This window comes from Talpa occidentalis, unplaced genomic scaffold, assembly GCF_014898055.3.
Source record: "Talpa occidentalis isolate TD23 unplaced genomic scaffold, MPIMG_talOcc4v2.1 talOcc4.16, whole genome shotgun sequence".
Taxonomy (NCBI): Eukaryota; Metazoa; Chordata; class Mammalia; order Eulipotyphla; family Talpidae; genus Talpa; species Talpa occidentalis.
In genome coordinates, this window is record NW_023601653.1 from 13,370,546 (window position 1) to 13,393,371 (window position 22,826).

Consider the following 22,826-nt stretch of genomic DNA (forward strand, 5'->3'; position numbering starts at 1 on the left):
GGCTAACATACTTCATTCTTCATTTTGATATCTTGGGGACATGTTATTTTTCTAAAAATAACTTTCAACCTCAACAAAATAACGCTAGTAGATTGTCAAAGAAATAGTAAGTAATACTCTGTTTTGAACCAAATTTCTATATAAATGTGCCATGACTGTAGGCTGGGTTATGTACATAATTTATATTTTTCAATGTCCCTTAAATTTGAATAGTATTGCATCATTTTATTATGTAGATTGTCTTGATCCTGAAGCATAATTTTGGAATGAGACAATGCTTCCTAGAGAATATTCAGACTGGCTCATTATCGAATCATTGAAGCCATGTGGTTCAGTAGAGTGTGTAGAAGCTTTCGAAGTCAGACAAACACAGTCTTATTTTCATCAATTTACTAGCTGTTAGCTGTGAGCAAACTCATTAATCCATTTGAACTTGTTTCTCCATATGGATAATGAGAACAAAGAATATCTACCTTATAGGGGTGCTGTGACGTTTAGAGGCAATACATATAAAATGAAAGGCAATAGCTGGTGCTCAAGGAATGATGTTGCTGCTGATTAAATACAAATCAACTCTGCTAGTACAGATGAGGCATTCATTTTGAAAGGCTATATAAAATCATCTTGAGGTATGTGTGTGGGAAGGACATCATAGAGAAGAATGTGGTAGATGATTGGAGTGTGTTTCTAATAACTCTGAACATCAAGAATGACAATTGTGATTATTCATGAGCTAACAAATAGAAAATAATGTTGAAAACAATATTTATAGAAGGATTCAGAAGCATCAAAAATCATTGCAATTAGAGCTCTTTGCAAAAAATTAACATGAGTGGGCCTCCCCAGTGGCCAGCGGTTGAGTGCTGGGTTGCGAAGCTGCCCTCAGCCTCTGCAGCGCCAGTTCAATCCCCAGCTGCTCCCCGGCCACCGGAGGAGGGTCCCACATGGCGCGCAGACCTCTCCTGCCGCCCGCAGCTCCCCTCAGCAGTGTACTTCGGGCCTTCTGCCTACTCTGCTCCCCGCTGTGGCGAATTCTCTCACCCTCCCACGCTTCTGACTGTACCCAGTGCTTGTATGAATAAATAAATCTAGAAAGAAAGAGAGAGAGAGAGAGAGAGACAGAGAGAGAGAGAGAAAGAAAGAAAAAGAGTACTAAAAAAAAAAAAAATTAACATGAGGTTTTCCATTAAGGTGCAATAAAGTTGTTTACTCAATGTCTTTAGCAAAGGTATTTCTTATACTAATAAAAGTAAGATGGGAATAGCTTAATAGAAGGAAAACACTAATTTTACAAGAAAATTTCCTACTCACTTTTTCTGTATTTTAAATCTTAAATTTGGGAGATCACCTGATTTCAGGTGATTTTTACTCAATAGGCAATAAAAGTAAAAAAAAACAATCTTTAAATTTGGGTTAATTTTCCTATAATTTGAAAATTAGTACATGTACTTGGAGAAAACCTGGAGGATATTGAAAGTCAAAAGAGAAAAATATTCCCATAATCTGATCACCACTGTGGATTGAGAATTTCCGTAAAGAAATTTGGGAGAGAGTTCACTAGAATGGGAAAGCTAATACATGCCTTGAAGCTGCCTTTTTGTTTTTTTTTTTTTGTCAGTTTCATAGGAAAGGTTTGAGATGGTGGTGGAGATTGCAAGAGGTCTAAAGGTCCTAAACCACCCCTTAGTGTGGACTGCCACTTCCCAGAAGAAATGAACCCTTAAAGTCAAAAGACTAGAACTGAATTGTGTCCTATTTTTGACAAACTGAAAACAGAAACCTGAGCCTGCCTTTAAAAACAAATGTATGTGGAGGATTAGATTAATACACAATAGTTCTTAGTTTTAAATCCCTACAGTTAATACCAGGGATTCTTAGTTACATAACCTTCTGTTGTGATTAATCTCGGAACACAAGATCAGGGTTTAGTTTCCTCTTTGTGCACTGCTGACCCTGCAGGAAAATGACCCTTTTCATTTTCCGGCTGGCTGTGATGTCTGTGGCTTTTCTTGACCACAGTCATATTACTTACGTTGAATCAAAGGGTGGTAGTTTATTCTATTGTGAATTCTAATCGCCTGCGTCTGGGTTTTACATTGGCTTTTCCATTGTCTGCCTAGGTGTGCTATATGGAGCCCTGTGTATTGGAATGGCTGCTCTGGCATCACTGATGGGAGCTTTGTTGCAGGTAAGAGGTGACCGTTGAAGGTTTAAGTCAGCGGTCCTATGCATTACTTTATTTTGAGGAGCATATTGAGACCATCCAGCACAAGATTGCTGATATCTGCGAGAACAAGACCAGGAAGAGTGGTGTTATTCTTGACTTATACATTCATACATACCTTTACATTTTCTGTCTTGTATTGAGGGTACCTGAAGGAACAAATGGATACTTGAAACTGAGCAGAAGATTCCAAATTCTAATTATTTCTTTGCCAATGACAGGGTTCCCATGAGTTCCAGGAAAAGACTGGATACTAAATCCTCATCCTGAAGAAATTACTTTGAAGCATTTTAACTTTGAATTTGATATGCTAATTGCTGTCTTTATTATTTTCATAGGCAGCACTCAGCATATTTGGTATGGTTGGTGGACCACTTATGGGCTTGTTTTCTTTGGGAATTTTGGTTCCCTTTGCCAACTCAATTGTAAGTATAAAGAATGAACAGGTATGAAGCTTTCTTTCTTAGCTACAACAGCAGCACTACAGTTTTTTTAATTGCAAAAGTTCCTTTACTATCTATCAATATAACTTCTCTTGTCAATTACTCAAATTAACTTTGCTGCTGTTAATTATTGACTGTTGTAGTTATTTGGGTTTAAAGAGACCAGGAAGCCAGGACAGAGTGCTGGCCATATAAACTATGGAAAGAATGCAAGTATACAACATACATGAAGAGATTGGTGATTGATTAGATAGGGATCTGTAAGGAATATGTAGGGAATGAAGTTATAGAGTCTCCAGGGCTCTGGGCTGAAGGACCAGGGACCCATCTGCACTTGACAAGTGTCAGGGGTCTTGCAAGGGGCCATGTTTTTAAGGAGGAAAGCTGTTGAATTTGGCTTGGATCATGTTGAGCTTAACCTTCTATTATTGATTTCTGTCTCAAAGCAAGCTACATTATTTTCCTTTAACAAGAAGTCTTGTTTTGCAGGGAGCAATTGTTGGTTTGATGACTGGATTTGCTATTTCTTTGTGGGTTGGAATTGGAGCTCAACTTTATCCTCCTCTTCCCGAGAGAATGATGCCACTAAGCCTTGAAACCTATGGCTGTAACAACACATTCAATGGAACAGGTTCAATGATAACTACAGAGATGCCATTTTCTACTAGTTCTGGAATACAAGACACTGGAAGGTATTGAATTAAGCTTTGTAATGGTCACATTTTCAAAAATGTATATGACAAGTAGAGAACCCTAGTTGTGGTGTTGTCTGGTCTACAGTGCTATGATTTTACCCTGAGGTCATAAACATATTCCTCCAATTTTTATTAAAAGATTTGTAATTAACCATCTCTATTGAGGAATTAACTACTCTGGAATTGATTTCTGTGGTTAGTGTGGTAGAGATTCACTTTTCCCATATGGATAGTCAATAACCAAGAACCATTTATTGAAAAGACCCTCCATTTGCCTTATTGTAATGCAGTGGCAACTTTGACCTAAACCAGATAACTTTTTCCATCGCAACACGTTCTCAACTCTCCATTCTGTTCTATTTTGTCTGTCATTGACCTGGTAATACCACATTATTTTTATTTCAGTACTTCACCTCAGTATATTTTCCAACATCTAGATGTTGACTCCTCAAGTTATAATTGCTATGAGCTCTCTTGTGTCTTCAAAAATCTGTCTTCCCCTGTGTTCACTTCTTATATACCACTAAGATCCTCACTTAACATCCTAGAAAGGTTGTTGGCATTTGTGATTTAAGTGAAAGTATGTGTAACCACCCAATTTTACCAACCTCTAATTGCTATAACAAGAATTCAATTCCTGTGGCAGATTTCTGGTCACAGACACATTACCAACCTTCTAAATAAAGATACCCAACACTTTTAGTATAAAGTAATAATTTGTATTAATTTAATTCACTCACTCATTTATTCATTCATTCATTTTCCAACATGGTTATTCCAGTTTAGGGTTGAGGTGTCTGGAGCCAATCCCAGCAGTTCAGGGCCCAGGGTCAGGATGTCCTGTCGCAAGGCAAACTCCCACACACACACCACACTCACTCAGACTGGACAATTTAGAGATACCAGTTAACCTATCATGCACATCTTTGGAATGTGGGAGCAAAGCAATGTACCCAAAGAAAATGTACCCATGCAAGATATAGGGAAAACAGGCAAATTCTGCCAAGATAGTGGCCCCAGGAATTGATCTTTTTTCTCATCAGTGTTATAATGAAATGAGGTCAAATGAAAAAATGACATTATTTGAGGACCTGCTGCATCATTCTTGTCAGCATGGTCAGGTGAAATCAAATTGCCTGTCAAAGCAGAGGTGGAGTCCCAGAGCCATCCTTTCAGAAACAGGTTGGATCCTTTCGCCCCTCCATTTAAAACACTGCTATGAGTAATAGTGAAGGCAAAGATAAACAGCTGGGACTACATCAAATTAAAGAGCTTCTGTACAGCAAAAGAGACAGTAACCAAAACAAAGAGACACCCCACTGATTGGGAGAAAATTTTTGCACACAACACTAATGATAAAGGACTGATCACAAAAATCTACAAAGAGCTGATGAGACTTAACAAAAACAAAGAAAATAATCCAGTCAAAAAATGAACAGAAGAGCTAAAAAGAAACTTCTCCAAAGAGGAAATGCAAATGGCCAACAGGTATATGAAAAAATGTTCAACATCATTTGTAATCAGGGAAATGCAAATCAAAACTACAATGAGATACCATCTTACACCAATGAGAATGGCACATATTAAGAAAAACTAGCAACAACAAATGTTGGCGAGGATGTGGAGAAAAAGGAACTCTCCTGCACTGCTGGTGGGAGTGCAAACTGGTCCAACCACTATGGAAAGCTGTGTGGAGATTCTTCAACCTGCTAACGATGGAGCTTCCATATGATCCAGCAATTCCATTCCTAGGTATTTACCCAAAGAGCACAGAAACATTAATTCAAAACAGCACCTGCACCCCTATGTTTTTAGCAGCACTATTTACAATAGGTAAGCTATGGAAACAATCCAAATGCCCAAAAATAGATGACTGGATCAAGAAGATGTGGTATGTATGTATATTACTCATGTATGTGTTATTTTACTATGTATGTGGTATGTATATTACTCAGCAATCAGAAAGATAAACTCATGCAATTTGTAGCAACATGGATGGAGCTGGAAGGGATCATGCTCAGCCAGAAAGAAGAAGCCAGAAAGAAAGAGAAAAATACCAGATGGTCTCACTTACAGCAGGAATTTAGAAAACCTAAATAAGGGATAAGGAAAAACACTAATTATAATAAAATAAAAATCAAATTCAACAAGCAACTATAAACCAGAGACATACTGCGGGGAAAGAGGGGAGGGAGTAGGATCAAAATAAGGGGGGTGAGAATTGAATGGGTACTATAACCAAGATGAAAATGCATACATTGTGCAAAAATGAAAAGTGATGTAAAAAATGTATATAAAAATAAAAATAATAAAGCACTGCTATGAACTGAGGGTATTGGGACTCTGGTAGTGGGTGTTTGAAAAGGCAAGACCCTGTCCTCCTAAAACAATTAGTATTATAAACCAACATTACCTCAATAAATCAAGGAAAATAGTGCTGTGAGTGCCATTACTAAGAGAGTAAACTATAAACTATGAGTCCTACAAAAATAGCTGCTTATCTCTCCTGGTGACCCACACTGTATCTTGCTCACCATGCCTCGGTCAGCCGCTGTTCACCTCTCTGCAGTGCTTTCCTCAAGTACCTTTTGTTCTTCAAATGTCAGCTCAAATGTCACTTCTTCGCAAAGGTCTTCTCTGACACTTGTGAAAGTGTAGTTCCTTCTCTCCACTCTGTTGTATCACGTTACCTTGTTTTATAACATTTTCCCGGTGGAAATTATTATTGTATTTATTAATTTGCTTCCTTTTTATTATATTTCTCTCATTAGAATGTAAACTTCCTAAGAGCAGGAACCTTATTTGTCTGTTTCATCGAGGACTCTCAATGACGAAGACATAAAGCAAAGATGAATAAATAAATAGGGACATTTAGTATTATAGTATATGGTCAAGGTTAAGTCAGACTTTAAATTCCTGATCCAATAAAATAATATTGGGACTGCAGATTATAATATTATAAACATCATTAAATATTATAAAAATATGCTTTCTGTGAGGACTCTTGGCAACTCCTTAGTTGCTAGTAGTGATGCATGAAATCTTACAATTACTTTTTTACTCTCTCTTAGGACCCCACTGATGGATAACTGGTATTCTCTATCATATCTATACTTCAGCACTCTTGGAACCTTGATAACAGTATTTGTGGGAATGCTTGTCAGTTTACCAACAGGTAACTAACATTAATATATTTGTGTTTACCTTTTTGTCTAGTTTTTAGCATATGTATCTTGTAGCTATTTATGTTATTTTACTATAGTCCTCTGAACAACTTAATTATTTGTTCCATTTTATTCATGGAAAACTTGAAGGTCTGGACCTGAGAGTAGAAGATTCATCTTTATTTAAATCTTTGTTCAACCAATTACTAACTGTGTGGATTTGGGCAAGTCTATATTAGCTACCCTGAGCCTTAGCTAAAACGAGGATAATGTTAACTTGCCTAGCTCACAGATTAATGTAAGATAAAAATAAAATGCTTGAAAAAATTGTATATAGCTACTCAGTGTTAGGAATTTTACACATATCTTTATAACAACCCCACCCCGTGACTCTTTCATGGTCCTATACTGATTTTCTATAGTTGTAAGGAAGGGAAAATGTGTAACAAGGAACAATAATTATAATTTATACATCTAAACATAGTGGAAGTCTTTTGTCCAATGTTCATAAACTCTAAAAAAATTTTTGAAAATTTCAAACCAAGATTACCCATAGTATGCACTGCTGTCTGGAATTGTGAGCCACTATTGTGGCACTTCACTCTGTCCTCATTCTGTGGATTCCCTAGTTTTCTACCCCTGTGTTGGATTCCCCACTGCCTTTATTCCATTTCTCCTGGTTCCTGTTTACTCCCTGAAGTGAATGAACCACATCCTATAGCACATTCTTGAGGGAGGGTGGACAAGAGAAGAGATTTTGAAAACTGCATGTCTGAAAAACATGTCCTTGATTCTCCCTTACACTTCACTGAGCATTTGTTTGAGTAGAGAATCCTAGGTTGAAGATAACTTTCTTGTTTCTCAGAGGATGTCCTGATTTTCTTCCAGTGCACTCTGTTGCTGTTGACTAGGCCAGTGTCATGCTATTAGCTGACCCTTTGCATGTGACCCATTTCACAGTGGCTGCCTTGCCCGCGACCTTCAGTAGGGTCCTATCAGTAGGACGACTCCTGTCCTTCGCTCTGGGGTACTTCCCTATGTTATTTCTTTTGGCTTTTCTAGCTGTTTCCCATTTTCTCTTTCTAGAAATTTCTCTTAGTCAAATGTTTGTGCTTTGGACAGTCTCTCTAATTTTCTTGTCTTTTCTCTCCTATTTTCCATGTCTCTCTTTTAGGTCTACTACATTGGGATGTTTTTTCAATTACTTTTCCAATAATTGTCAAAGGAGCACTCTGATCCAGTTTTGAGACTAGTCTGTAAGGGAAGGAGGGCAGGTAGAAGGTTATTGCTATAATCCAGGTGAGCAACCACAGAGGTTCAGACGAGGGTGTGGAGCTGGTAAGAGTGCCAGCCCCTCAGAATACACATCCATAGAAACTAAACTCGGTGAAGCCAGCGCCACTGTCCTCTTTATCAAATGTGTTATCAGCCAGAAACCCCCCTACATTCTGACCAAATATGTCAGATGTCTTTCCTTTATGCTAAAAAGCTGCCAGGGCTGTGCCCCTCTGTAGAACCCACCCATCACTCATTTTATTGGTTAGTATTTTAAATGTTTTTTTTTTTGCTCCTTTTTAAAAAATGCATTTGTCAGTCATTTACACGTCCACTCATGGTTTATTGGCACCTGGGTAGCACCAACTTTCAAATTCCTGTGATACTTGCACTGAAAATTGATTATATTAACAATTAGTGGTGATACAACTATATCAATAATTATATTAATATATTATATAACTATGTGTATTATAATATCTAATATATAATATATTGTAATTATTATTATTACTACCATAGTTACTTATAATATAATTTGTAGCTTTTTTTACTTCTCAAACAGTGCTTTTTCTCATAAATAAAATTATTCTCTTGCCTCTTTTGATATATTTTAAGAAATATTTTAAACATTTTTTCATTTTTTCATACCTATTTGTCCAGATCTGGTATGTGCCAAATCAAGCTCCCTATTATTTGATTTTTGGTCCTTATTCAATCCATTTTTTTTGTTTGTTTAAGATAATAGGGTGTCAGAGTACTTGTTTTGAGTGTTCCTTTTCCCCCTTAAATACTTTGATTCTGATAACCATGTACAACTCTATCTTTCACTTTAAAAAAGTGTGCTCATATAAGTGATCTAGCATCCGGTGATAAAAAAAAATTCACCTTTATTAATTTCATAAGTGACTTATTCCCTCTCAGCAGCAGTGAGCACCGTGAAAAGAAATCTAGACATACACAAGCCTGAGGCTCCTTGGGAAATAAATTTAAAAGCTCCCATAGGGCCCTAGCAGTCTCTAACAATTCAGGCCAAACAGACTTGGCTGGCATTTCAACCTTACTTAACCATTAACTGTGCACCACATATATGTCTCTTTGTCAGTAAAATGGAGGTAATTTCCCAAGTAGACCAGGAGCTCTGAGTGTGGTGATTGCTTTATTCATTCTGTTTCTCCAGCACTTAATAGAACCTCTAGCACATGGTAGGCACTCCACGATGTTGAATGAAAAAATTGAAAGTTGATCCCATCTCCAGAACAGCAGAGCTTCCATAATGAAAAGCATAGTGCTTGTACTGAAGTGATGGCTGTCAAACTTGCGAAGACATAAGGTCACTTCAGAGATTTGGTAAAAATCAAGATTCAGTGGCTCCCCCCACAGGCCAGTCCAGGTTAGAGTCCAAGAATCTGAATTTTAAGTACTTTTAGGTGATTTGATTCACATGGTCTGAGATACATGGTTTTAAAAGCATACTTATTAATCCACAAATAAAATATCAAATAACAAAAGAACTTTTTTTTTGTAAAGGGAAGAGGATTTGGATGCAACTCCAACATACTAATTTTCATTTAGATAATTTATTCTCCAATTTGTAATTTCCTGCTTTCTTCACACACTTTTTCATCCATAGCCAACAAATGGGAAAAAGGTGACTCCGCTGTTGGAAGGCAGATGGCTTGATACTGTATTGGTGAACTGTGGAGGATGCTATTTATTATTTTTTATTATTTTATTTTATATATTTCTTATATAATTTTTCATTTTTGCACAATATATGCATTTTCAATTCCCAATGCTCTTGTTTTGCTCCTACTCCCTTCTCTCCCCCTGTAGTGTGTCCCTGGTTTATAGTTGCTTGTTGATTTTGATTTTTACTTTATTATAATTAGTCTTTTTCCTCGTCCCTTATTTATGTTTTTTAAATTCCTGCTATGAATGAGACCATCCAGTATTTTTCTTTTTCTTTCTGGCTTCTTTTGCTGAGCATGATCCCTTCCAGCTCCATCCATGTTGCTACAAATTGCATGAGTTTATCTTTTTTTGATTGTTGAGTAATATTCCATTGTGTATATATACCACATCTTCTTGATCCAGTCATCTATTTTTGGGCATTTGGGTTGTTTCCATAGCTTACCTATTGTAAATAGTGCTGCAATAAACATAGGGATGCAGGTGCTGTTTTGAATTAATGTTTCTGTGTCCTTTGGGTAAATACCTAGGAGTGGAATTGCTGGATCATATGAATGCTCCATCTTTAGCAGATTGAGGAACCTCCGCACAGCTCTCCATAATGGTTGGACAAGTTTGCACTCCAACCAGCAGTTCAGGAGAGCTCCTTTTTCTTGTGGAGGATGCTTTTAAAGTCATCATTCCTGGCAGTATTTGGTCAGATCACTCTAATTGAGCACAGATGGGTCAGTTGTCTTGCATTGAGTCATCATTTATCTTTAAACACTAGACTCATATTTATCACAGCAAGAGGCTTGTAGAATCTGAGCCTGCAGACAGAGCTTCAGCACTATTTAAAAGTTCCTGTCTATGTTTTTATGGGTGGGCAGAGCTGAATGTGCACAAGGTAAATAAATGCCTGTATAATGGCATGTCACTGGGCACTTGTAGATATCTTAACAATGTAAATAACATATCCATATTTTTTCAGGTGGAAGAAAACAAAACTTAGACAAAAAATTTCTACTAACCAAAGAGGACTTTCTATCCAATTTTGACTTTAAGAAAGTAAGTTGGCTTTCTTTTTTCCTTAAATTAGTAACATTATGCTTTTATCATCTGGCTAGGATACTAGTTAGTCCTCTCCCTTGAACAGTGAGGGCCAAAGAACGTTGTTCTGTTCCTCAATGACCTATTTCTTTTGTATCTCTCGCCTTCATAGATTAAGGAGCTGGTTTAGAGAAAGAAAAATAGTAGTAACAAGTATTTAGAAATGAATTAATAATTTTTCTAATGACTAGTGATCTAATGAATGTTAACTTTTTTTTTTTTTAGAAGAACCAGGTTTTAAGCTATAAATCTCATCCAGTAGAAGATGGTGGAACTGATAATCCTGCATTCAACCATGTTGAATTGAACCTCACAAATCAAAGTGACAAGGACAATGGGACTCATTTGTGAAGCAGCTCTGACACTAGGTGATCTTAAACAGTGTCTCAGATTTGCATGTTTTCTGAGATAATTGGATCAGGTTTATATTTTTTTTCTTTTTTGTCTATTATGTCTATCAAAACAGGGGCTGTTTTGGGAAATAACATCTTGTTAAAGCAAAGTCATGACTTCCTTCCCTTGTGACACTCACTCACTGAAGATGCTATGGAATTACCAATTTCAGCATCAGCATTTCCCTCCATCTTTGTTTAATGTCAGTAGAACTGTCATTGTGAAAATTAGGGAAGCTATGACTATGTGTATGCCAAAGGCTAACCACACACACAGCACATACTTCATGGTCAATGTCATATTCTTAAATTTGGACATTGTTAAATATTTTCCATGCATTGGTGCTACCATACAAAGTTTGGGGTTTGCCAAAGTCATAACTAATGTTGGAAAGGGCTTTCCTTCCTCCTGCTACAAATTCTATTCCTAGGGAGCAGTGAGGTTCCAGTTCTGTGTTGCTTTGATGTTTGCTTCTCACTGACCCGTATTAGTCAGTACATACTAAATTAGCATCTGTTTCTGGCTCAGGGAGGAGGTAATCTGGAATCATCCTGCCAGGGATGACCATGTGCCCAATGAGCTTGGCTGTCTTGTTGCTGTGCATCTAGTCTCCTGCCTTTTTTGCTTATTATCTAGAGCTCCTGGCCATTAAGCTGTGCTTCTTAACTGCATTTCTAGTTCAGAATCAACTGAGTCGTTGTGCACTTTACCTGTGCTTGCCTTTGCTAGTTTCCTGTTTATTGCTTTGGGTTGCATATGTCTTGAGACACCCAGTGTGAATCCAGCTACCCCAGATCCTAGTTCACTAAGTTCAAGCCTATAAATGAAAATAAGTGCTGTGAGCCTGATGCTTAGAAATACTTTCAACATTGGTCTGTATGGATTTGGTGATCAAAGAGTATTTATGTTATTATTAAAGATGAAAAAGATCTGTGGAGTTGGATGATTACATTGGATGCTTTTGTTTCTGAGTGCCAAATAATATGGAATCCAATTTAAAGGTACATGTGCTTAGAAATTTTGTATATCTAGTATATTCATCCAAAGAGCTAAATTACATAGGAAAACACTGCTATTTTTCATCAGTGTTGTGGAATTACTAAATATATACTTTGTTCCATGGTTTAAAATTTTAGGAAAAAACTTCAAGTAGCATTCTCAAAGTTAATTTTATTTATTTTGCTACATTTCTAGGAATTTGGTTTTATAGGTATTCATCGATAACTTATTTTTTTTCTGCAGGATCCATGTTAGATACTGTTTAAAAGAGTTTTTTTTAAGCTTTAAAATGTTTAAAATAATACCATGAGAAATATTTAGGTACATTGAAATGTTTTATAATTAATTTTTTGCTTATTTTCTAACATTTTTGATAGGCATTCTCTGTAAATTTAAAAATTGACTAACGAAAACATTAAGAAATAAAAAAAGAAATAGCATTTATCTAAGCAAAGATTTATATAATCTTTAAGTTAATGATATATTCATGTTTTTTGTATGTATAGATGTTATTTTTAATCAATATATTTATAAGCATCCATCAAAGTTTGTGAATCTGTAATTTTTTAATGAGTAAGAAGATATAATCTTATTTGTTTCATTTGAGTGTGATTTGAACTATTATTTATTTAGTAATTCTAGATGCACATGTGTGTAGAATGTTTCAATTTTGGAAACTGAAATTGGTTTATTAAAATAATTTTTTCTTTTTTCTGATTGCCAAGGGATTCTGTAATGTAGGGTTTATGTTATGTATTTTAATGTGAGATATAATACTTCCATTCTTGTCCACATTCTTTTTTTTATTAAAGATTTTTATTTATTTATTTATTTATACAAGCACCGGGTACACTCAGAAGCGCGGGAGGGTGAGAGGATTCACCAGAGACAGAGCGGGGAAGAGAACAGGCAGACTGACGAAATACACTGCTGAGGGGAGCAGTGGGCATGGCACGAGAGGTCTGAGTGCCATGTGGGACCCTCGCCGATGGCCGGGGATTGAACCGGTGCTGCAGAGGCTGCGGGCAGCTTCGCCGCCCAGCGCTCAACCACTGCGCCACCAGGGGAGGCCCTTGTCCACGTTCTTTTAACAAACTGTATCTTTGTTATGTTAAAAACAAATTCTGTATGATCCAGCTATCCCACTTCTGGGTATTTACTCAAAAAACATTAATTTGAAAAAAATATGTATATTCCCATGTTTACTACAGAACTATTTGCAATAGCCAAGAATTGGAAACAATCTAAATGCCCACCGAATGGATAAAGAAGATGAGGCAGAGATATCGTGGAGTACTATTCAGCCATTAAAATCGACGAATGATGTGAACATGTTTTTTATTCAAGAAGGTTTAGATGTGGAATGTTGTGTCAGCAACACTGAACTAATAATAGAAACGGGAGTAGTAGAGCAGGTTGTAGATGCAGAATGCAGCTCAAAGAGCAAGATCCTGGCCTTTTTATTGACAGAGAAAGGGGTGGATCAAACTGAAAACTGGATTTAGGGCCCTAGGGAAGGTGAGTCCACTGACATACTCCCGACTCCCACCCATGGCTCCAATAATCTTATTAACAAGATGTTCCACTGATCAGTCCCTGGGATGCAAAGCACTTTAGTCAACAGCCCCCTGGGCTTTCCTGGTCGTTCCTCATGATGTATACCTATTGCAGGATGCTCACATGTCCTGCTCTTGTTTAACTTGAAAGGAGCCTTGTACACCCACAGAGTGTCAAAGAAAATACCTATATATGAATTAACAAAATTAGAAATGAGAAAAAATAAAGCCCCTTGTTCAAACACTTAAGGCAGAGTAGGAAAAATCTGTTTCCAAATATAAGACACATGAGGTGCAGTTCCATTTGTGGGGATGGGGCCAGTTGTGCAGGTGAATGGAGGGGAAAAAGGTGAGGGGTGGTGAGACGAGAGAGGAGAGAGATAAATGCATAGGTTTTACCTTCCTGTTGAGACCTGGTATTATTCCACAGTACTAGCTGGAAGAAAAGGCAAAACTTCAAAAAACAAATGGTAGGTGAGAGTCTCGGGATACCTTGGTTTCCATGCTACTGGAGAGACACGAGGTTGGCTGCAAGAGACCAGCCACAGGAGATGGAGAGCCAAGGGAGGAGGCGCAGAGGATAATATTTTGGTGGGCTAGTCAGAAGATTATTGAACTCCCTGGACCACTGGACCTCCTCAGTGACTTGTCTTCCTATTAAAATGCTCGGGTCTTTGATGTTTATAGCTCAGAAGAGGGACGCTTCAGCAAACCCCGAAGAAAACAATTTCTTCTTGACTTTTGAGTACCAAAAATCAAGCCTCCTAGTTGACAAGGATAAAATATCATGAAAGTTGGGCTTTGTAAGGACTGGCTGCTTGAACTGTTGCATTAGAAATGGATTCCCTCTGCAGGGAAGGCTCCTGGGAAACGTGGAAGCTAACATGTCAGGGAGTCTCTGAGGAGCTTTATGTTCTGCTTTACATGCTGAGCTCTGGAATGGTGGCAGCAAATCACCATAAATGCGAGCTTGAAAATCAACAAAACCTGTGTTTCATCACCTAGTTAGCACTTAAATGCACAGAACCCAGTGAATGCACAGATGAGCAGACATACAGCCGTGGGGGACGTGGAGGGAGCTTTAGGGAGACTTCACCAATGCTGCATGAGCAGAAATTGCTGTGTGAAATGTCCAGGTCAATAACACTCAAAATAGCCTCACAATTTTCTACGACCTAGCCTAGTGCAAGAGCAGCGAAGTGATTTCTAAGCTCCTTAGGGCAGCATGGAGGGAAGAAAGGAAGCCCACATGGGAATTGGGATCAAGCAGGCTGACACATACTTAGACTGACAATCAAGGATTTCCTGGATCCCTGGCAGAACAGAAATATAATAAGTTAAGACAATTAAAAGAAGAACAACTAGGCAGGTGGGGGAGTGGTGTCAGGAAGAAATAATTTTCCTTTTTTTAAGCAAGTAAATCAATAAGGTAGCTGAACATTTATGTCAACTTCTTAATGCTTTTCATATCATTTTTTGTTAAAATTAGACATCTGTGCTCATAGGTGCACACTTAGCATCTAGAACAGAATATAGTCCACTAAAGATTGATACTTGTCAAATGAGTGAATTCCTAAATTCCTACCTCTTAGAGTTTCCATCCATCTTGTTAGTTTTTAAGTGAGTGTCACAGGCTTGATTTCCCTGGGAAGCAGGGAGTTTAATTCCCTGGGAGTTTAATGTGCTTGATTAAAGGAGGGCTTTTCTGATCACTGCCTCGCCTGTGAATGGAAACAGCAGAAGGTTTCACTGGAAATCGAGGTCAAGCTGCAAAGTGCATCTAAGGACAGTTTCCCTACAGACAGTCTGAAGCGAGAGGCAGGCTGTAGAGTTATCCCCTGCTGGGTGAGGTAGCTGGGGTCTCAGACTTGTATCAGGGATCCACTGGAGGGGCCTGTTTTGGGCAGGGGCGTGGTCATGAACCAGGTGTTCCCTGTGTGAGGCAATTGGGGTTGGAGGGAGGGATAAAAGCTGCCTGCCAGGACCCAGTGCCCATGCAGAGACAGGAGGTCGGTCATTGAGGGGGCTTCTCGGCGTGCTCTGCGGCGTCCACTTCACCAGGTAACTGCTTTAAGTCACTTGTCCACGGTCCTACACTGTCAACCTGAACTTAGTTTTATCTGACTCCAGAGCCCATAATTTTCATATTTTTGTTCTATTGTACCTGTTGGAAGCTCACTTCTAAGTTGGTAAGAGTGGGGGTTGGAGTTGGGAGACTTATTCTCAGGCTTCTGAGTGACATAAAGCCCAGGTCAAAAGGCAGGACCTTTGTGTGGCACTGACCCAGCCCTTTAGGGAATGCCAAGTGCTCTGCTAAGCTAAGCACCTGTAGTGGCAGTGCTTTTATTGACTATATAGCCAGCTGATAACGCTACCCACCAACCTTTCCTCTAAAATATTGTAGAGTCAGATAAAATTATGTTCTGTTTGAATGGTAGAGTATATTAAAATAATTCAATTTTTGGTAAAATATTGGCTAGATCAGGGGTTTTTCAGAGTGGTTACCAGTCAACAGTATAATGATCACCTGGGTGTAGGAGGCAATTGAAATTCTTGGGCTCACCTTAGTCCACTGAATCAGTGGAGATGAGGTCCAGGTGATTGTAAGCATGTTTGAATTAGTTGGAGAACAGCTGAATGAGATGGTACTGATTACTAGGAAAAACAAACTGAGCTTATGATTAGCAAACTAGATATAAATGATTTCTTTAAAAATGGCCTGTTTATTTATGTTTTGTTCAGTCTTTTCTTTGCATATTGCTTTTAAGTTGCTTCACAACTTCCTAATTAGTTTGAATTAATGAAAGTTAAAGATTGCCTGCTAGGCAAGGGGAGGGCAGCTGTATGTAGAAACACTTTTAGTATTTTCCCTTCTTTACCAGGAGACTAATGAGATCCAAATCAAATACTTCAAGTGTTAAAAATCACCCCTGTAATGGGAGCCTTGCAAAGCCATCCTTCCTTAATGTTTTTGCTAAAATATTACAAAACTGGTGTCTAAACTTGGAGTTCAATGGGCAATCTAGGGAAGTTACCCAAAATGTCCCTACTGGGAAAACAATAACTGACATTTAGATCTGTGTGGCTTTAACCTCTTCACTGGAGGATTATATGAAGTTGAGGTCTTAACACTTGAAGTGGTCATGGTAATAGTGATTTCCAGGAAAGTGAATTTAAATTGATTGCTATAAGCAACAGTGTGTCTCCCTTTTAGATTCATTTATTTAAAAGGCACTGAATAACACTACAGGCATCACACTCTTAGGCATTGGGGAGGTGAAAATGGGCTTCTTGTCTTCCCTAACTTGCAAGCTTTGCAAGGATATAAGATAGGTAATCCCTGCCCTGGCTGAGGAATAATGCACAGGAAACCAGTGGGGCAGATTAGGCAACAGGAGTCTTCTGGGAAGAGGAGAGTCCAGTGAACAGGACTTTTTGGGAGATATGCTTGCTGACAAGTTGAAATCTGAGCTGGACCTAGAGATGATCTGAATAGGCATAAAAGAAAGGAACTTTGTTTTTCAAGGTATCTGGATGAAAGTAGAAGTTTTGTTTGGGAAGGTGTGAAAGACTCTGCTGTTTGGGGGTTGTGAGGAGGTAGACCTGGCGAGTGTGGAGCTTTTTACCACTTGTACCAGAACTTGGGAATCATTCAAGGTTGTGACTGTTGAATCCAGGAGGCTCTGCTGGTAGGCAGGGGCATTTGCTGTATTCTTAATCTGTCTCTACTGTACATTAGAATAATTATAGTGGTGACACTCAATTATCCAAGAAAGGATAAAGTGGGTTTCAATTTCTTCTGTTTAAGAAACTCTGGAAAGTATATAGAAGGATTTTCACTCAAAAATTTTAGCTGAAACAAAATGTTGCTTTTTCTAAGATTAACCTCCCTTGCTGTTTGCATAACTTTATATTCAAAATCACTACCTCCTCAAAACTGAGGTTTTAATGAAGATTATACTATAGGGATAGGCTATTTCTAATATTCAAGTTGTACAAAGACTATAGATTAGGTGGTTTAGAGGATCCTCAAATTCTGGCATACTCATTGCCACCGATATTTAGAATATTCCACCATCAACACCGAAAAACAAAGTTCATTAGAAACATATACTAATATTTTGCTGGTCATATTGTTAGATTTTATGATGTACATTCATCCAGTAAATACCTGACTTCTTTGTGTGTTTGTGTATAAAATTTCCAGGTGTTTTGAGATAATTGACATATGGCGTCGTATAAGTTGAAGGTGCACAACAGTGATTGATTTTCATATTTTATGACATTTACCACAATAGGCCTACTTAAAGTTTATCATCTCCTATTCCTTTTAAATAAAAAAGAAAGGGAAGAGAGAACAAATTTCTCCTTGGGACAAGAACTCTCAGGATTTACTCACTTAATAACTTTTGTATTTATCAGACAGCAGCATCAGCTGTACTCATCGCTTTGTGTATGACTTCCTAGTACTCACTCATCTTGTAACTTGAAGTTTGTGCTTTTGATCACCTTTCTCTAACTTCCCCAGCCCCTCACCTCTGGTAACCACAAATCTGATCTTTTTCTCTGAGTTTGGTTGGTGGTTCTTGTTTTCTTTAGATTCCACATATAAGTCAGACCACACAGTATTTGTCTTTCTCTGTCTGATGTACTTCACTTAGCATAATGCCCTTAACTCCATTCACATGGTGGCAAATGGCAGGACTTTTCATTTCTTTTATGGCTGAATAATATTTCACTGCTTATGTGTAACCCAAGGTCTCCATTCATTCCTTTATTAATGGACACTTAGGTTATCTCCATGGCTATAGTAAATAATGCTGCTGTGAGCATAGGGGGTCCAGATAAATCTTAGAATTTTCCTTTCCTTTGGGTTGTTTCAGTGTGGAACTGTACGATCTTGTCATAGTTCCATTTTAAGGTTTTTGTGGACCCTCCAGACTGTTTTCCACAATGGCAGCATAATTTACAGTTCCCACCAACAGGGCACAGATGTTTACCTAGCTCCATGTCCTAAGCCAGGATTCATTATCCCTTGACTTTACGGTGGCATTCTGCTCTTTGTATTTCCCTTATGATTAATGATGTTGAGTACTTTTTCATGTTCCTGTTGGCTATTCATGTATTTTTTTTGAAGGAAATGTATTCAGGGTCCCTCCCAATTAAAAGTTGGATTAATTTTTTATTTGCTATAGTTTTTATGAGTTACATATATTGTCTGTTCACTTTGTTGCTCTGCAGAATCCTTTTAGTTTGAAGTTGTCCATTTTATTGCTGTGTAGTAGGTATTACTAATACACACCCAGGAGAGGTGAGAAGTGTTAGAGACTCACTCCCTGGTAGCAGCTGCTATATACACAAATCCTTATGGGGTGCTCTTCACTAAATGTGGCCTTCTGGGGTTGCCCAGGTATTGGGAGATGCTTCCAGGGTGCAGGGACCCTCCATGCATTACAGCTGCAGCCTGAATGCCATTGGTCACTGCCTGCCTCTGGAAGTGTCTTGTCATTTGACCTGGTCCCTCATGGCAGCCCCTGCCAAGCATCTGGGACTCTGGCCTGCAGCCACTTTTGTGGAGGGTCTGGGAGGGAGATCATGTTGGGGTTGGCTTGTGTGGAGACTGAGATGTATGTGTGCCTGCATCCCCAGGATACATACCCTGCTGCTGACCTGCTGAATGCAACTGAAATGTCAACCACACACTTGTCCCCAGGTCAAGTCACATGCCATGTGGCTGGCCCTGGCCTTCTGGGGGCCATGGCCATGGCATTATCCACACACATTCCTGGCAGGGTTGTCACTACACTATCAAGGAGAGGGACACATTGGGGTGGGTGGGAGTGAGAATTCCCCCTGGAGGAAAGCCAATAGTTGTGGGAGTACAGTTGGCAGACACCTCTCCCTGCTCCTCCCAGGACCAAAAGAAAAAGAAAATTGTTGCCAAGATTCATATCGGTAGATTTTCCCTTATGTTTTCTTGTAGTCTATGGTTTCTGGACTTACATACATGTCTTTCATCCTTTCTTAATTTTTTTGAGTGGTATAAGATAGGGGTCTAGTTTCATTCTTTTCCCTACCTACCTAGATGCACACATAAAATTTCCCTAGCACTATTTATTGAAAAGACTCCCTGTTCTCCATTGAATATATTTTACTCCCTCATCAAATATTTGTTGGTCATACATGGTTAGGTTTATTTCTGGGCATAAACCCCATTTCATTAGTCTCTGGGTCTGTTTCTATGCCAGCACCATACTGTTTTGATTATTATATAGCTTTGTAATGTAGTTTGAAATCAGAAAATGCCATGTTTCCCACTTTGTTTTTTTATTGTTGCTCTGGGCTGTTTGGTCTTTTACGGTTCCACATACAATTTAGTACTTTATTTCTACATAAGATGTCATTTGAACCTTTTGTATATGTTTTTATTATAAAATTGATAAGTATAGGAAAAATATGCTATTAAGGAGAAGAGGATCTCTACTGAAGACAATTTCTATTATCATTTTGGTGAATTTTCTTCAGTCCTATTTTGTGTGTGTGTGTGTGTGTGTGTGCGTGTGTGTGTGTGTGTGTGAGTGTGACCCTCGCTGGCGGCTAGGGAATGAACCGGCGCTGCAGAGGCTGCGGGCAGCCTCGCAGCCCAGCGCTCAACCACTGCACCACCAGGGGAGGCCCCAGTCCTATTTTTTATTGAGGTATCATTGGCTCACAATACTGTATGTGATTTGGAGGGATAAGTTCACAGCCACACACCACACCCCTTAGCAGAGCACGCATAATTTTTGACCCTATTCCATTGGGCTCTTCCCGTTTTGCACCCCAGTCCTGATCTTCCTCTTCTGGTAGCCTTAATTTTATAGAAGATTTCTAGGATTTGTTTGGTTTAGTTTGGTGTGTTCCTTTGTTTTGTTTCCATATAGTCCATATTTGAGTAAAATTAATCTATTTCTACTTCTGACTTAGTTCATTTAACATAATCCCCTCAGTTCCATCCATGTTGTCCCAAATATCAAGATTTCATTTTTTAAAATAACTGAGTAGTATTCTGTCATGTGAAAAAAAACCACGTCTTCATCATCCACTTACCTATCATTGGGCAATCTAGGTTGTCTCCATAGTTTGGCTATTGTATATAGTGCTGCAATGAACATAGGGGTGCATATAGCACTTCAAATTACTGTTTTGCATTCTTTGGCTGGATACCTAGTGGTGCAGTTGTTGGATCATCTGGCAAATCTATTTTTAATTTTTTGAGAACCTCCATACTGTTTTCCATAGGGGTTTGACCAGTCTACATTTCCACCAATAGTGCATGAGGGTTCCTTTTTCTCCACATCCTTGCCAATACTTGTTATTTCTGGTTTTCTGAAGTGGGCAGTTTTCACAAGTGTGAGGTGGTATCTGTTTTTTCAATTTGCATTTCCCTCACAAGTGATGATGAGCATTATTTTCACGCCCATTGGCCATCTGTTGTCTGCTTTGGAGAAGAGTTTTGTTTTTTTTTTAAGATTTATTTTATGTATATGCATATAAGAGCTGGGGTGTAGGCCAGAGGTGTGGGCAGTGAGAGGATTCACCAGAGACAGAATGGGGACCAGAACAGGTGGATCTACTGAAATACACTGCTGAGGGGAGCAACAGGCGAGACAGGAGAGGTCTGCTGTGCCATATGTGGTTAAGCTCCATAACTGGGGCTTGAACTCGAGCTACAGTGGCTGCCAACAGCTCCATAGTGCTGAGACTCAACCTCTTGCACCACCAGGGAGACCCAGTGTTTCTTTTTTGATTGATTTCTTTGTTTTCTTTGCTGGGTTGTATGATTCTTGGTAGATCTTAGATGTTAGCTTCTTGTCAGATGTTATCCCCTTGTCTGATGTATGCAGATATAGCCTCCCATTCATTATGGTGTTTTTTCCTTTTAGTAATAGGATAGTTTCTTTACTATGCAGACTTTTATAGTTGTATGTTATCCTATTTGTTCATTTTTGCTATTTTTCTTACATTTAGAGTCGAGTTCCCAGATATTCTGAAGCCAGTCTTGGGGCATTCTGTTTTCTTCTATGCATTTTATGGCTTGATTTTTGAATAATTTTTTATGTATAGTAGAGACAGTGGCCTCATTTTATTTTTCTTCATGTGGCTCTCCAGTTTTCCCACGCCATTGTTGAAACAATCCTTGCACAATTGTACACTTTTGACTTCTTTGTAATAGATTAACTTTCCATATATGGTTGAATTTTTTCCTACATTCTCAAATGTATTCCATTGGTCTGTGTGCCTTTTTTTATTCTAATACTATATTTTAATTACTGTAGCTTGTATTATATCCTGAAGTCTGGGAGTATGATACCACCATTCTTTTTTTGTCAAGTATGCTTTGGCTATTCAGGGTCTTTTTGGTTCATGTAAAGTTCAGTTATATTTGCTGTATTTCTGAGAATATCATTGAAAATGATATGGATTTCATTGTTGATAGGTTTCTTTCGGTAAGATGACCATTTTCAATAATGTTATTTCTTCCAACCCATGAGCAAGGAATGTAACTCTATTTCTTTGTTTCCTTTATTCTTTTAACAAGTCTTATAGTTTTCACTGTGAAGGAATTTCACCTCCTTTGTTAAGTTTCATCCTAGGTATTTAATTCTTTTTGTGCTATTGCAAATGTGATTGTTTTTATTTTCCGGTTCATTGTGTATAGGAAGTTTTTATATACTGATTTTGTAGCCTGTCACTTCACTATATTGATTTCTTCTGGTTTTTAATGAGTTGTTAGGGTTTTCTATGTATATTTTATCACTACAAATAGTGGTAATTTTACTTTACTAATTTGAATTCCTTTATTCCTTTCTCTTGCCTAATTGCTTTGTCTAGAACTTCCAGTATGTTGAATAATAGTGGTGAAAGTGTATATTAATTTCTTGTTCCTGATCTTAGAAGAAAAATTTTCAGTTTTTCACCATTGAGTATGATGTTAGTTGTGGGTATTATGTTGAAGTATGTGCTGTCTATCCCTATTTGAAGGCTTTTATCATAATATTGAATCTTGTTGAATGTTTTCTCTGCATCTATTGATATGATCATATCATTTTTATTAAATTTTATTTATGTAGTGAATGTTGATTTTGTGGATGTTGAATCACCCTTGCATCCATGGAATAAATCATCTTTGGTTATGATTTATGATCCTTTTTATGTATTGTTGAATTTGATTTATTAAGACTTTGTTGAGAATTTTTGCCTCTGTCCATCAGAGTTATAGCTTTCCTTTTTTAAAATGTATTTTTCTGTTTTTG

The 22,826-nt window shown here is 38.0% G+C and overlaps 1 protein-coding gene across 1 annotated transcript in view; it reads left to right on the forward strand.

Moving 5' to 3' along the window:
- The window catches only part of SLC5A8 (solute carrier family 5 member 8), a 33,304-nt gene extending 21,171 nt beyond the window's left edge, over positions 1-12,133 (forward strand). The window contains exons 10-15 of the mRNA XM_037513786.2: positions 2,121-2,188; positions 2,563-2,649; positions 3,157-3,359; positions 6,434-6,537; positions 10,464-10,540; positions 10,808-12,133. Of these exons, the coding sequence (XP_037369683.1) occupies positions 2,121-2,188; positions 2,563-2,649; positions 3,157-3,359; positions 6,434-6,537; positions 10,464-10,540; positions 10,808-10,933 (665 nt within the window). The 3' untranslated portion in view covers positions 10,934-12,133. The remainder of the gene's footprint in view (positions 1-2,120; positions 2,189-2,562; positions 2,650-3,156; positions 3,360-6,433; positions 6,538-10,463; positions 10,541-10,807) is intronic.
- Positions 12,134-22,826: the final 10,693 nt, after the last annotated feature.